The 12,584-nt window shown below is 38.4% G+C and overlaps 5 protein-coding genes across 5 annotated transcripts; all 5 read right to left on the reverse strand.

Annotated features, from left to right (window-relative positions):
* Positions 1–2,123: 2,123 nt before the first annotated feature.
* Bfra_000001 (putative 2-dehydropantoate 2-reductase protein) lies at positions 2,124–3,152 on the reverse strand (the record flags this gene model as incomplete). Its single annotated transcript, XM_037330452.1, has 1 exon — positions 2,124–3,152. The coding sequence occupies one exon, from the start codon at positions 3,150–3,152 to the stop codon at positions 2,124–2,126; it is 1,029 nt and encodes a 342-aa protein (XP_037196785.1).
* A 691-nt stretch (positions 3,153–3,843) lies between these two features.
* On the reverse strand, positions 3,844–4,491 carry Bfra_000002 (putative glutathione s-transferase protein; the record flags this gene model as incomplete). The annotated part of the gene is made up of 1 exon (XM_037330453.1): positions 3,844–4,491. One exon carries the CDS (start codon positions 4,489–4,491, stop codon positions 3,844–3,846), a length of 648 nt encoding a protein of 215 aa, XP_037196786.1.
* A 1,037-nt stretch (positions 4,492–5,528) lies between these two features.
* Positions 5,529–7,393, reverse strand: Bfra_000003 (putative transcription factor cys6 protein; the record flags this gene model as incomplete). Its single annotated transcript, XM_037330454.1, has 2 exons — positions 5,529–7,232; positions 7,301–7,393. 2 exons carry the CDS (start codon positions 7,391–7,393, stop codon positions 5,529–5,531), a joined length of 1,797 nt encoding a protein of 598 aa, XP_037196787.1.
* A 446-nt stretch (positions 7,394–7,839) lies between these two features.
* Bfra_000004 (uncharacterized protein) lies at positions 7,840–8,886 on the reverse strand (the record flags this gene model as incomplete). The annotated part of the gene is made up of 3 exons (XM_037330455.1): positions 7,840–8,511; positions 8,572–8,754; positions 8,830–8,886. The coding sequence occupies 3 exons, from the start codon at positions 8,884–8,886 to the stop codon at positions 7,840–7,842; spliced, it is 912 nt and encodes a 303-aa protein (XP_037196788.1).
* Positions 8,887–9,906: 1,020 nt separating this feature from the next.
* Positions 9,907–11,549, reverse strand: Bfra_000005 (putative paraben-hydrolyzing esterase precursor protein; the record flags this gene model as incomplete). Its single annotated transcript, XM_037330456.1, has 2 exons — positions 9,907–11,153; positions 11,204–11,549. 2 exons carry the CDS (start codon positions 11,547–11,549, stop codon positions 9,907–9,909), a joined length of 1,593 nt encoding a protein of 530 aa, XP_037196789.1.
* Positions 11,550–12,584: the final 1,035 nt, after the last annotated feature.

The raw sequence follows: 12,584 nt of genomic DNA on the forward strand, positions 1-12,584 counted from the left end.
AACATAACACTCTTCATTATCAAACTCTTCTTCGCTTTTTGATAAATCGAAATCGATTAAAAGACTTTCACTGTTTGTAAAATAAATATAATTACTTCTTTTCTTAGTAAATAACATTTTAATTATCTTTTTGAATATTGCTTTTTGTTGCTTAGTTTTATAGTGATTACAAATTAGAGTTTATATAAGTGTAAAATCTTTGTAATTATATAGAAAATACTCTTTTTGCTTATAAAGATAATAAATATAGGTTTTAACTTTATTGTTTTGATTTTGTTTTGCAGATAAACTTAATTCTCTATATTCTCTTCATTGTTTTAAGATTATATACTTTTTGCTAGTAATATAGTTTTATTCTATCTCTTGAATATTGAGCTCCTTAACTATAAGATATTTGATTTTATCTTTTACTACTAATATACTTTGAATATTTATAGTATCGATTATTATTTGATATTTGTTTGAAAGATTTCTAATCAAAACTAAAAATAGAGCTTTATCTTTATATAAATCCTTGAATGTAGGATTGGTAGTATTAAACTTACATTAATATTCTTTCAATTTATTTTAGACTTCAATAATAGTTATTTCTAAATGGTTAGTAAGCTTAAAAATGAATGTTTGAATTATTGTCAAGTACAAATTGACTATAATATTATTAATTTTTGAATATTTTGATTTTAAATAATTTTATAATATTTGTATTATATTATATTTATTAATAAATACTTCATCATTGTTACTAAGTGATTTACACATATACAATAGTACACTAGTTTTATTTTTTAAATATTTGGCTTTTTTATTTAAATTGAATCTAATATTTACAACTTTGTTTTTTTCGAGAATTGGAAAAACTTTGGTATTATTGATTTCCATTTTAACTCTTTTAATTTTAGTATACTCTTGTAATGTGGACTTAATTATATAAAACTAATCCTTTCCTTTTAATTGTATTTTCATTTATTGAAATTATTGATTATAGATTTCTTAAATGAGGTTTAGAATACTTTTCGTTTATTCTTTGATTTCGTTTATCTTAATATCTATATAAAGAATTTGTAAGATTTTTCTTTCCCTTTTTCTATATAAATAAATCTATATAGATTGTAAATATAAATATAATTAGCACCACATGCCTTTTTATTGTACTGTGTATATTTTGTTTGTAAATAGTACTGTATACTCTTTCAACTTTACAAGTTAATAATAGTAATAATCATAGCACCATATACTAGTTGTAGAATAATATTGTGTATTTTTTAATTTCATAAATTGAATTATAATAATAATCATATTAATTATATCCAGAGGTTATACTAACCAAACTTATAATTTATTAAAAGATTAAATAGAAAAGGTCTCTATATTAACTATATTACTATGTATATAGATATCTTGATTCCCTTTTGATCCCCTCAAAAGGGATCAATATACCTATCTATAGTTTATCTAATCTAGTCTGTTTAGATAACCGTATTACTAATTATAGCACATGATTAGTACCAGTAACTTCTATTCCTTTTAATATATATATATATAGAGAGTTTATATAATTGAATAATAGATTTCTATTATAGAGAGGATGTTGAAAATTATATATATAGTATATATATAGTATATATATAGTATATATATACTATTATATAATTCCTTTTTCTGAGCCTTCTGGATATATAGTTCTAAGATATATATTCAATATATCACTCCTTATGCGAAACTTACTGTCAACTTCTAACAAAATAATTCGGAATTGGAATTAAAGGATTGTATAGCTTATAGAATAAGATTATATATAGAATAATTGAAAAAGTGTTTAAGTTTCTTATATATTCGAGTTCCCTATATGTTATGTTAATAGATATTAATAAAAATAGAATTGTTTTTTAATAATTATTAGTTATTGATTTAATTATTCTTATTTCTAGTTACCTTTTAATCCTATAATATCTATAGTATTATTTCTATGGATTATAATATTAAGGATTTATATTTATATTATGATTCATATCATAGTATAGTTATCTCCGTAATACTAAATTCATAATTTTTTGAGACTATGAACCGAAATGAACTTTACTTATTTTCAGATACGTGTGAAAATTACAGGCCCTTTATAGTATTCAAAGTTTACTATCAACTTTCCCCTTTGTCCTTTTCTCTTGAGCTTTCCTCAATAAAGCATACAATGTTTGTAGCCTTGGCATTTCCAGTCCATGACTCCTGGCAATTCGGATTGGGTTTCCCAAAATAACTTCAAGCTCCATCGTTTTCCCCTGCTCCCAATCCAACAACATACTTGGCTTACTTCCACTAGTATTCTTCTGTGTACTTTTCAACAACTGTTCAGAAGTTGCAAATTCTTGTGGAAGCGTAGTCCCTAATATCTTTGGGGCTGTCTCTAGAACTTCGTCTATGACGCCTTTCAAATGAATGTAAAGCTCTGGATCGAGCGACATATCATTATTTGTGCTCCCAGATGAAAGCACAGCGGAAGGATTCATACTCGCATTAATGGCGATTTTATGCCATCTAACCATTTGAAGTTTCCAATGTGAGTACTCCTGGGCATCCGAGATGCCGCCTGTCTGTAATAATCTCACAAACATGTTGTTTCGTTGAACGGCGATGTTTTGATCATCATTCAAATTCGTCGATTCGACAACACCGGGTAAATATGGGCCAATGCTTATTCGTGTCCACCTGTTATGTTTAATAAATCCCGGAGAAGTCTGTTCGGCGCTCGCAACAGTGACAGCACTCAAGATGGTAGACCCTGAGAACCGTTTTGAATATGGTTCTTCCACACCAAGACCATTTTGGATCAAGACGATAGACGTATGACCTTTCCTCACGAGGCCTTCAAGGATCTTGGAATCATCACTAACATCTGGAAGCGCCTTTGTGCTTACGACAATAAAATCCCAGTCTTCATTCGAATCTCGAGCTTCTTGTGGGTTGGCAAAGGTTTGATGTGGAATGAATTTGTATTCTCCAAATTTTGGTGATGTGACATTGAACCCATTAGCGTTGACCGCTTTGTAATTTGATCGACATATAACGGAGACTTGGGTGCCTTGAACCTGAGCAATTCGAGATCCGTAGAATGCACCAACTGCGCCAGCACCGACAATGAGGACTTTTATAGTCATATTGATATTTTGCGATCAAATAATATTGAAAATGTTGTTATGTTGAATTGCTGTGGACGTTCAACTAACCAAGGGAAGTAACCTGCAAATAGACGGTCAGTTCACCCCCGCTTACATAAGTAGTGCTTTATACTCGTGTACCTAGAGAATAGTTACAATTTAGATAGGCAATAATTTATCTGAGTGCACCCCATCATTCACCAAAGAAATCGCACAACGCGCCCAATATATTCCTCAATCACATCTTTTATTCGAAAATTACTAACTTATACGATATCGAAAACAATTAGTTATCCCATATCGCGCAAACTGACTGAGTCGTTTCTCCCCTGAATACTCAACATCTTTAAGCTCGAAGATGGGCTAATGTCTCTAAATAAATCTTAGACCAACGTGTACGATTCATAGCGAATGGCAAACGATCAGCGGGCGACAATATGGCATTATTTAGCGGGCGAAAATCGCATATATGAATGCGACGATGCACAGGATCTAAAGAGTGTGAAATGCGGATCTCACACAATACAAAGACTCTGGGTACCCGAATGAATCACTCAAAATTTTGTTTTTCAAATCATTTTTCGCGCCCGTTGAAAACGAAAAGACAGTGGCAGATGTTATCATTCCTTTCTGCCGAGAACAGTTGAATAATCAAGGGTGTCGACAAAATTACCTGGGAGGATATGGATGTCTATAAATCGGCCTGCGACTTTTCGAGCACCAAAACCCTCTGAACAGAAGGCCGATTCACCAGGTTTTCCACAAGCGCTGTGTATTTCGGATACGCTCTCTTCATATCCAAGCCATGTCCTTCTCCCCAACGATGAAATACGAAAAGATACGAATCGACGACTGTGAATGCACCTCCAACTGCGTAAAGGCCATTCAACTTTCTCTCAATCATATCAAAACAATTCTGGACATTTCCCATACTCTTTCTCTCAATACCCGGCAATGCTGCTTTTTCATCACTCATTCTCTCCGGTCTTAATAAGCCACCGAATGCATGAGCATGTAATGTTCCGCTCAGCCAATTCATCCATTCATACACTCTGATCGTTTCCATTGTTGTTCGCCCTAGAAGATGCAGTTCCGGAGCAAATGAAGATATCGCTATCGCAATAGCAGGAACCTCTGTAATGATTTCACCCTTAAGTGAGAGGACTGGAACACGCATCTTAGGATTTATGGAGGAGAAGTTTTGAGCAAATTCTACCGTTTCTTTTGTGATTAAGTTGGCGATTGATTCAAAAGAAACCCCAGTTTCGAACAGAAGAACAAGAGGGCATAAAGAGCAAGCGCCAGGTGCCCAATAGAATTTAATCTCAGGATGAGCCATGGCTTCCAGTGTTCTTAAATACTTGTAAAGAATAGGCACCAATCCTATAGACAGAAGATATTGATGTTACTTCGTACAAATACGTGAAATTTTGCTCGGATGTTACTCCTGGATGGGTGAGTTTAGTGGCAGTTGCAGGTTCATGTACTCCAGGTTTCGAGATGAGTCTTAGGATTGAATCACGTCTTTAAATGCAGAGTCAACATTTCTATCAGTATGATTTCGATATTGCTTAGAAATCCGGTGGTTCTGTGTCAAGGGTGTGAGAAAGAAGTCCCTTGCGTCGGCTTAATGTCAATTTACCCCGCTTTTAAGCTTACTGCAGGCTGTACAATTTAAAAACGACGAATAACATCAAAGTAGCTCACTCCTTTATTAACACAGCGGAAGAATATCCGCTGTGTAATCTATGTTCAAGATTTTGCACGGCAGGCCGGATTTGATTGCCAGAGACAAGTATAAACAACTTCTCTTATCTTAATTTGCTTGCTGGTACTTTGGCTTGCCTATCCGAAGGTTTGATGTACGAGTGCACCGGAATGAAGAACTGCACAATAGAGGTTTTCTCACTAGTTCAAGGAGAAAAACGACAAGAGCTGTGCAAGAGCATAAAATGTCCTTTGATGGGTTGGGGATTTTGTTGCTCACCCTGCGTATTCGTAGGTCAATATATCCAATTTCTTGGTCATGAAAACGAGATGATCAGCGATCTCTCAAAGCGACAAAGCAGTTTGCATAGTAAGATCGTACGCATGACGCCAGCCCATGGCATCGACATTGGCCTTTAAAGCTTCAGTCCATTTTTTGCTATTGATTTGCATATAAAGTTGCCCGGATGAATACAGTTGTAGCGGCCAGAAAACCCGACGAGGAAATAAGAACTATGGCGCAGCCTTCCTTGAAAGAGTAATGAAATTGATTGTTGGCTTTGCCTTATCTTTTGCATTTGTGACTACAAGGAGGAAAAACACAGATCTTTTCCAGTGCCAATCCTTATTAGACCCCAATTCTGATTTAAAGAGTCTAACACGCATCGATTATAAATGAGCAATTGTCTCCAAAACCCCATCATCGACAAGTTCACTGACATCTCGTAAACGGCTTTTCAAATATGATCGATGTTGCTCTGGAATCTCAGAAACCATTGTTGACACAGTCAATGGCCAGCAAAACAAACCAGCCGTGCTAGCTTTGACCACATTCCTTCGTCCCTTGCGCATCATTTTCATACCTGTCCCTCCAAGTTCAACCCATCCCAGAACAAATGGTAGACTCGCGCAGAAGTTTAGAGCTAGTTTCTCCATGTTCAGTCTAATGACATTTTTATGAAACTTGGTGTCAGGATTTGAAGGCTCTATTTCGCTGTGAAAGACTTTCAGTATGATGTCATTTACGTGAAGACGGATAGCACGATATTGAGCCCACATTGCGGCATGGCTAATCGAGGGATATAGATGAACTATTTGATCAAAGATATCATTTGCGCCAGGCTCGTCATCATCATCTACTGTTACTCGAAAAGTACTCCAATAATCCACCATCGGTACCTCCTTAGCCCATTTGACCAATTTTATTTCCAACTCTTGTGCTAGTACCAATACGCCGCGCATCTTTGTAGTAATCTGCCCACTTTCTCTTGCCGAAATACCGTCAAGACCAATAGAAACATGGTTCACACAATACCTTAAATCGGCGACTTGAACTAAACAGTGATCAAGAACTAAGCTTGAGCCTATCTCCCCAAAAACACTCCCATTCTTCAGCCAACTTGGTATCGGCATGCTCCTGAGCAGTAGCGAACGAACTAAGTGTCGCCTTATAATCTTGTCTAATTCCGACCCAGCGTTTACATGAGAGGTGCTGGAGTCGCTAATGTGAGTTGGAAGAATTGAACAACGCGATCGATATGACTCTTTCTGACGTTGCTGTCGTAACCTTAACATTGCAATCGCGCCATCATGATGGGTAAAAGTCTTCGCAGCGATAATTTTGATATCTTTGGCGACGAATTGAGCTTTTTGGGTCACGGAATTCTCAAAATGACTCAAAAGGAGAACAGTAAGAATGGCTTCATCCATTACGACTTTCTCTATGCTTCTCAGTGCTAGGTTCGTCGCCGCCAGGGCGTGGGAGTATATCCTACTCCCAATTGATAAAGCAGCAAGATTTTTCGTTGATCGCCCGAAAGTCGTGTGGGCAATTGCAAGAATGGCGAGTTGTAATGTGGAACGGGCAGATCTGGCATGAGATTCTTGTTCCGGCGATTTAATAGGCCAAGAAGAAAGTCGGCGAACTGTCGACGATGCGAGACTGAAAATTGAGGAGTGCTGAAAAGAACCGACGCAACAATTTGTTTGGCTACCATGGGTATTAAACATTTTTCCGGAAGGCTCGACAAATTGTCTTGTATAGTAGGCAATAGCTTGATCTTGCAGAGGTGTTGTGGGAGGAGATCGCGGCGATGAGAAGAGAACAGTGACATTTGGGATGCTTGGAAGTTTGATTGAATTGGCTTTATATCTCGTCATACTGGCATGGCTTGTCTCTTCTTCTGGCTTGGGAGATTGAAATGGTGAATTTTGTTGTATTGGCCGCCACAGATTGGGACCTCGAGGTCGTTTTATCGTACCACTCGCTGCCTCGTTTTCGTTCAAGAACTCGTATTTTTCAATGCCATTGTAGCCTTGACAATTGATTTTTGCTTTTGCACAACGATTGCAGGACGGCTTTGTTTCATCGCACTGTGTTATTTTTTGTAAGTCTCAAGACCAATGAACGATGATGAAATATCTTTAAGACCTGCCTTTACTCGTCGCTTCTTGCACGTATGACATCCACGGCTGGGAAAAGGCATAGCGACTCGAGCGATTTCATGTGCAGTTATGGGTGGAGAGAAGCACATTGTGGTGAGTCAAGGAGATATAAATATCGTTTCGCCATTCTTCAAATACAGGGAGAGTAAGCGCCGGATATAACGTTAAATCCGCTAAGTCGAGAATAATTGAGTGCCAATGTAAAAATCTGTCTGGGGGTTTAAGAATTACATGTGTTTATTTTCAATAAACCTTCCTACAACTTTTCAGCTGTCGAGTTTTCTGGAAGATTACAGAATCCTAGATTTACCAGTGATGTACGGTCTGGCTCTTCCTGACATCTTTCATCTGACCTTGAATTAATTGCCAAAAAGTAAAAAAGTGGAGGGTCATTATCACACAGTGCGCCACAATGGTATTTTAAATCACGAGAATATGAGAGAGATTGCATTATGGGTACCAAAGCTAACCACATTAAAGAAAATTAGATACTAAACAACAAGCGTTAATACCATTCCATGACTCGTCGAGAAAATCAATCGTGCCAATTCCAAATTCTAGTAGGACGTCCTCCTCGACCACGATTGTAGCCCCGACCATTTACTCCACCTCTGGGGCCATTTGGCGGGTTTGTGTTGTCATGTCCAATGCCGTTGCCACGACTAGCCCCACCAGTAATTACTCGAGGGATTGATACTTCTGTACGTCTTCCTCCTTCTTCCCCTCCCCTTCCGTAGAAAGCTCTGGTTGGAGTTCGCTCACTTTCCGCCAACTCCGATACAAGGACAGCTTCACCTCGACGAAGATGTTGAACTTCAGTCTGACTGATTGGTTCCGCTGGTATCCGAGAATTAGTAGGCAAACTATGCGCTCCTAGAATATTGTACCCGCTCCGAGGAGTTACAATAATGCCACGGGATCCAGATGACCTGGATCTCGACGAACCAATATCAAGATTGGGAGTGGCAAAGTTTGTTCCAAGTTGAAAAGATGGAGAGGGGGGTATTGTTTGCCAATTTGTGTCGAATGGAGTGTCTCCTTCGCGGTAGGGTCTGAATCCCGCAGGAACAGGGGAACTGTCGATTATGGTATGGCCGGAGACGGGATCAGTAAAAGATATGTTTCCATCGTCTTGAAGAACGCCAGGAATGGGGACACTCCACGGAACATAATACCAGGTACGCTGTATTGGAAGACTTGTGTCGATCTAATGAATTTAATTAGTATTTTTAGGCATACAGCAAAGGCAGTTGGATGTCGAACTAACCTCATGTTGGCACCAAAAGTGACAGATTTTAGCTTTAGAATGCTGAGGAGGCATTTCATATTCATTGGTAGCATACACCTGATACCTATGATCGTGGTAAAAGCGAGTGTATACTCGTGGGTCATTCTGATGTGGATCAACGGCTTCTTGTGGATAGTAAAGGATTTGAGCTCCTTGATCTACCTTGGGACAGTATCGACAAACATAGTCATGTCAGATATAGTTTGGAGCTTTGTAATACGCTGTTGGATAGATTACAATTGTATGAACTGGTGCCAAAGGTACAGCTCTGCCTTCGTGATTGATGATGTTCATTGTTTATTATTCTATGGAAGCCGAAATTATGCCTTGTGTGCGGCAGCAGATGATTTGGATCAGGCGGCAAGAGGTTCTGAAGCTTCTCGCAGCTATTATTGGAGCTAAACTTGAGTATTAGGTTTGAGGTATAATGCGGCTTCAAGATCAACTGCTGCTAGATGAAACAAAAATTTATGAAGATTGTAAATAGTGGAAGAACATATTAGACTGCCCAGAACAAAACTTGAGGATTCCTAAGGAGTAATGGGTAAAGTACAACTGCTCCGAGCAATAAATTCTGGATAGGTAAATGACCTTGAAAGATGGTACAGATCTTCTCGATTTTTGTGTAAAAAGAACAGAGGTTGAGATTTGAGGAAAGCATTCAAATTTTACACTGGGCCACATCCGAGAAGTTGGAAATTTTATATGATTCTAAGATTAGTTTATTTAGTGCGAAATTTCGATGCCGTTCTCTCAATACTTTTAGGTCCTTTCTCTGCCTATCGATTAGTCTTGAAGATATCATCTTGTGTCTGAAGCCTTGCTATCTATTCACAAAATATGGGTGAATTAGGGCCTCCATATTTACAAGTTTCACCACGGACCCACACGCCCAGATGTCGTAATCTTCCGTGGTCTGGCAACCACAGTGAGTCTTTTCCATGATTCAGCCAGGAGAAGCCTTGCGATTGAGAATTCTCTTACTCAAGCTCTTCTTGCAATAAATTTGAAGAACACAACTTTGCACGCTATGTATAACTGCTTAGCTTTTGTGACACTTAGATATCACTTTCACTTCATTGTTTCGACTACTTTATCTTCGAGCACTCTATATTCTACCAAGTTGTCTCTCAGTGGCTGACGATTATGAACTCGAATGCTACAAGGTATCACTTGCTTGACTTTGAAAGAACTCGAAGATAGCTGATGCTTTGATTGAAACCAGCTACAGTTCGTAGAGTTACAATATATAGGAGAAATTGAGTAAATTCGCCTCGATTGCTAGATGAATTTCAACAAGAAGAATCTGAGATTTCATATCTTAGATTGTTTAATTTGATTTTGAGATTCAATGACCTCCTTCGAAAGATTCCACAATTCCAGACTTTGTTGAAATATATCGTCATCCCTGATTTGAACATTCCCATCTGAAGTAAGAAATTTCACTTCCTTGATTGACCGTGTACCCCAGGTGAAGTCATTACCTTTTATGAAATCAGCCATTGGTTTCAACCAGTTTCTCAATAAGACCTTCTCGTTGTCATTCAAGAGATCTCCGTTCCCAAAGAACCATATTGACATGTCCGTCCCGTGAGTGGCTCCAAAAATTTTAGGCAACCTTTTGTCTACACTTTCTGTTCTCCAATCAATTCTGTATCGATTGATGCTCTGAATTGGGACATCAGAAGATATTGCGACGAGGAAGCCGCGTATAGTAGAATGTATTTGCATGTCAGCATACAATTTACCAAAAATTTCAATCCAATATTCCTTCGGGTGATTTGGAGAAGTGTGGTCCGGTTTATATTTAGCGCAAATGGCCTTGGCGATACTTCGTGGGTAATCCCATGAAAGACGGCCAATCAATCTCTCATACGAATGCGGCGGAAATACGTTCTTATAGAGCTGATGTTCTTGTGTAAGATCCCCGATGATGGTTTTGATGCCAAGTTCTTTGAATCGTTTCCCAAACGTGCCATCATTGATTCTAGTGAACAGATCCTTTGAAATGAACTCTCCATCGAGAACTGGACGAATGAAAATTTGCTTCATTTTTCCAACGGCAACTATCAATTCATCAGAGCTTTTAGTGCGAAGAACTTCCACGGTCTGCCTTGCACTCAAAGACCGAGATATTCCCAGAACAGAAAGTAAATCATCAAATTGTTCTTGAGCTTCAAAAATTCGTTTGGGCTCAACTCCACATCCATTTGACCATTGAATGGTTCTACGAATGATTTGACGTTTAGAATTTGGGCCGATGTCGTACGCAAGTTGATGAAATGTGGAATAAGAACCAGCTGACAAACCACCGACTGTGATATTTTCATTATTGCCACCAAAGAACCCGATGTTTTCATATGTCCATTCAAGAGCGGCTCGTTGATCCCAGAGTCCTAAGTTTCCGGCTGAAGTATCATCCCAGAGCTCTCTGCTGGCTAGAAATCCAAAAACTCCGAGTCTATAATTGGGACATACAATAATACATTTCACATCTGTCTCGGCCAATAACGAAGAAGGGTCGTCTGAGTTATTCGAGCCATATTGAAGGAAACCACCATCTGAATTTCTTAGTCATAGGTTCTGAAATCATCATGGAGATGACACCTACGAATATAGAAGAACACTGGCCAGCCACCCGATGGCGGCTCACCAAGTGGGATGTAAATGTTACACTGTAAACAATCCTCACTCGAGCTGCCTGGTGATACAAGTAGCGGAGATTGCGGGCATGGAATAGACGGCTTATTGTAAGTTTGCGGATTATTCTCGGAACCATATGAGAAGTTTAAAGGAAGCGGAAACGGCTTCCGCCATCGTCTTTTACCTGTTGGTGGTAAAGCATATGGTACTCTTGAAAAGCGATAGCATTTTGGTACATTCGTAGTTTTGTCCTTGATTGCAGGGCCTAGTAGAGCTCCTTTACCAGGAAGCAATACACGAAGGGATGGATACATGATTGGCCAAGAGAAATTGCAACACGGAGACGCAGCTGCTATGAGGAGTGAAGTTTGGTGATGGCTAGGTAATTGAAGTTGACGAGCACGTGCCGAGGTAACGTTCCCACATTTGTAGCACGGATAAACAACGGCTTAGAACAACGCTTGATCGGCATGCTTACCATGTTATTTTGGCAAAAACATTTGAAATGAGCCCCTTGAATCATTACTTGGGGTCCTGTGAAAAGAATGACAGTTTATGTTCTTAGAATTGTGTAAGAAGTCATAATTTGCGTGAGCAGTTTAAATAAAAGAGTTCAGTTCGTTGTTCATTGCCCAGGTTATTTGAGAACCAAATTATTAGAATCTGATATATTGTCAGTGAAAGTCTCTCAATGTATCATAAAAGATTTATATACTATTAGAACATGAGACTAAAGCAGATAGTTACACTATGTCTGCTACTTTTGAGGATCACCGAATCGCCCGATGATATGTTGGCTGTCTTTTCGAGCTTCGGTCAAAGCTTCTTGTCTTCAATTTAATGATAATGACCATCTAACAAGGTTTGTTCCAGCTTCGGTCAGTACATTTTCACTTGGAAATGCGGATGATCGAGAGGTTTGGGACTATCTGAAATCTGGTGGTGCTCAAAATCATTGACTCTGTCTCAGCAAATGTTAGTAGATTTGAACCATGAGTACCTTCATGGTGAATACCATGGTTAGTGATACTAATATTCATTCGTGATTTTGCGCGGAATGGTTAGCACCAGTTAGGGTAGATTAGATTAGATCAGATCAGATTAGATCAGATCAGATAAGACTTTTTTGTTCTATACCTGACTAGACAATAGATACTAGAATGCTCGAACCAACCTTATTCTTAGCCGAATGCGAAAGGGAAGAATAAATAAAAGACTCTCTTCACGTCAAACTGGGTATTTTATCACATCAATCTAACCCAAAGAACTCAAGTATCGCCTCGATACATCCGTTGGAAGAAGATTCGGTGCCCGTTCATTAAATGAGAACTTTGGTTTCGAAGGGTCAA

Source organism: Botrytis fragariae (assembly GCF_013461495.1).
Source record: "Botrytis fragariae strain BVB16 chromosome Unknown tig00000001, whole genome shotgun sequence".
Classification (NCBI taxonomy): domain Eukaryota; kingdom Fungi; phylum Ascomycota; class Leotiomycetes; order Helotiales; family Sclerotiniaceae; genus Botrytis; species Botrytis fragariae.